The 2830-nt window shown below is 43.9% G+C and overlaps 1 protein-coding gene across 1 annotated transcript in view; it reads left to right on the top strand.

Moving 5' to 3' along the window:
* Positions 1-76: 76 nt before the first annotated feature.
* The window catches only part of SCFD2 (sec1 family domain containing 2), a 77074-nt gene continuing 74320 nt past the window's right edge, over positions 77-2830 (top strand). The window contains exon 1 of the mRNA XM_010710217.3: positions 77-159. Coding sequence (XP_010708519.1) covers positions 77-159 — 83 coding nt within the window. The remainder of the gene's footprint in view (positions 160-2830) is intronic.

Consider the following 2830-nt stretch of genomic DNA (forward strand, 5'->3'; position numbering starts at 1 on the left):
TGCCGGCCCGGCGGCCGCCCTCTGTGCCCCGGGCTGCCCCTCGCTTCTCGGTGTCCGTGCGCCTCCGCATCGCCGGATGCCCGGCTGTCCCACCGGCACGCGGCGTGCCATCTTCTTCAAGGATGTCGGCAGGATTCGGCCGAGCATCCGTGCAGCCCCGTATCCCGCTTCTACTGGCGGCTGATGGCAGCTGCCAGGGGGAGCGTAACCGCAGGATAGACGCAGCGCTGTCTGTGCTGTGCCCTGCCCCGGCGCTCGGCTCGGGGGCTCTCAGTTGGAGGCAGTGCTTTAGGCTTAGCAGCGGGAAATAGCGAGTCTTTTTTATTGATGTTCTCGCTTCCCGGCTGTGAACGCTGCATAACGACGGCAAGTTTCCTTATAAAATTTAAGTACCGACATCTGTGAAAACAAGTTTTGACCACTTGTGTGTACACACGGAGCATTCAGCACCTTGAGATGGCTGTGAAGACTGGGAAAAAAAAAAAAAGTCCTTTTACACAGCGGGACAGCCTGTGAAAAATAGAAGAGAGGGCTCAACTGTGTCATAAGCATTCCACAGCTCAGGGTGGGGCAGCCTCGTCTTCAAATTGACTGCACTGAGACAACAGAGAAACGTTTGGAAGTTGTGTACAGGTCATGCGGTATATGATGTAATTGGATAGATTTTTATCACAAATTATTTGTTCCAAATACAGGTAGCAGTGGAGTCCACAAAGGTGTTTTTGGAAAAAAATAAAATAAAAATCTAGACATTTGTTTATCATAAAATGAATTTGTATTACAGTACCTCTTCCTGGACATCAGTATTATTCTGTTTTCATTCCTATTTTGTTTACCTGGCCATTTAACACACTTCTGTTGTTGTTCCTGTGATAAAGAAAGCAGGTAGAACTCTGTATTTTCATTCCTTTGATTATACAGATTGGAAAAGAAAAGGAAAAGACTTTTGTAGAAAACGCCAAAGAGAAATCAGGAATAGTTGAGGAACACAAAATCTCTTTAAAAAAAAAAAAAAAAAAGACAGCTCCTCAATACAGTATTACTCATAGGAGGCATTTAAATGGACGTCACATGGAGCTATTTCTCAAGCAAAAACCTGTCTGAAAAAATTATCCCAAGCAGCTTGACCAGTGGAAGCTGCAATACAAGACCAAGTCCTGACAACTGCTGCTAGCCCTCCTCCACTCCCAGGAATTTCTTTGGTTGCCTTTGGCTATGGTTGAACAAAGGGGATCTCTGCCCATTTCCTGCCTTGCTTCTAAGGACAAAGTGCTGGGCTGGATGTCCTTCTAACTTCTGCCCCATGTGGTAAAACATCATCAGTCCCAGCCTTTGGAAGGAACCTTGCTGTTTCTCCTTACTGCTGCACAGAATAGCAGCAGTTGGGGCCCAGAACAAGGCTTCTCACAAGGACCTGCATAGTTTGAGGACAGTTTGAGGACAGAATAAAACCTCTGTGAGCTGCACAAACATCTTGACTCACTGGTTACATACCAAAAACTCATAACAAGACTTCAAGTTTCCAAGAAGACATTAAAACAGATTTATTTTTTCTCTTACAGGTGTCAATTTGAACATGTGATAAAATAAGCCATTAAACTACTTACATACATTTGTTTTGTAACTTAACCACTGTGCCTTATGTTTATTAATTTTACTTTGTCTTCTGGGCAGTAATCTTTCTCTTAACACATGCAGAACTTTTAAAGTAGAAAAGCTATTTGTTTTCTTTAAAGAGCATCTGCTGTTTTGACAATATAATTGAAAAAAAAAATAAACTTAAGAAATAATATGATAACTCTAAAGAACTGGACAGGCCATAAATATTGAGCTTTCATCTGTAGCACTCAGGCATGAAGTGAATGCTCAGAGATGCATCATACTTGAACAGTGCATATAAACAGGAGGGGGAATGGCTGTTTACGAGAGTGCATAGTGATAGGACAAGGGAGAATGGTTTTTAAACTGAGACAGGGGAGGTTTAGGTTAGATATTAGGAGGAAGTTTTTACACACAGAAGGTGGTGACACAGTTGACCCTGCACATAGCAGGGGAGTTGAAACTCGATGATCATTATGATCCTTCCCAACCCAGGCCATTCTATGATTCTATGATATATCACTTATCTTTCTGTAATTGCTGATAATCCCATGATGTCAGAAAAAGTATCCCAATTCTGTAGTAAGGAGGTTGCCTAGATGAAATACTACATGGAATGCAGACTTTTGAGGGAACTGTCCACTCTCCAGGAAGAAAGAACTGAAGCATTTTTTTTCTTGTTACCTTTGTAATTGAGAATAAGTGCTTTTAAAAGGAAAAATAAAATCTGTCAAATTTTCCCAATTGTATGTAATAAAAGTTGGATACAGTAAAAGAGTATTTCTTGTTGCTTGCTCATGGAATGCTAGGTGTGTTCATGTTAACATAAGAAATGCAGCAGTCTAGGGAAAGGAAGGATGATGGAAGTTTCACACACCCAACACCCTATGTTTGCACAGCGCACTGAATTGCTTTAATATTTACCAGCAGCAAGACTGAGGCAGCTCCCGGCCTTGGCAGGGAAGCGCGTCAGGCAAAACGTGGGGTGTCTGGAGGTTCTGTCTGGCTGCAGACTGCAGAGTAGTTCACCACAAACTGCAGACGCCAGAAAGCAGTCACACCACATCTTGTGCTGTGAGAACACAAACAAACCCGCACCCAGTCACCCACCAGAGCCTCACGTGCAGCTGGCAAAGCCTGGAAGCGAGTCCCAGCGGAGCACCCGCGCACGGTAACGCTTTAGGAAAGCGCTAAGAGACGTAACCGGCCCGCCTTTTTCCATCTCAGCCTC

This window comes from Meleagris gallopavo, chromosome 4 (assembly GCF_000146605.3).
Source record: "Meleagris gallopavo isolate NT-WF06-2002-E0010 breed Aviagen turkey brand Nicholas breeding stock chromosome 4, Turkey_5.1, whole genome shotgun sequence".
In the NCBI taxonomy this organism is placed as follows: Eukaryota; Metazoa; Chordata; class Aves; order Galliformes; family Phasianidae; genus Meleagris; species Meleagris gallopavo.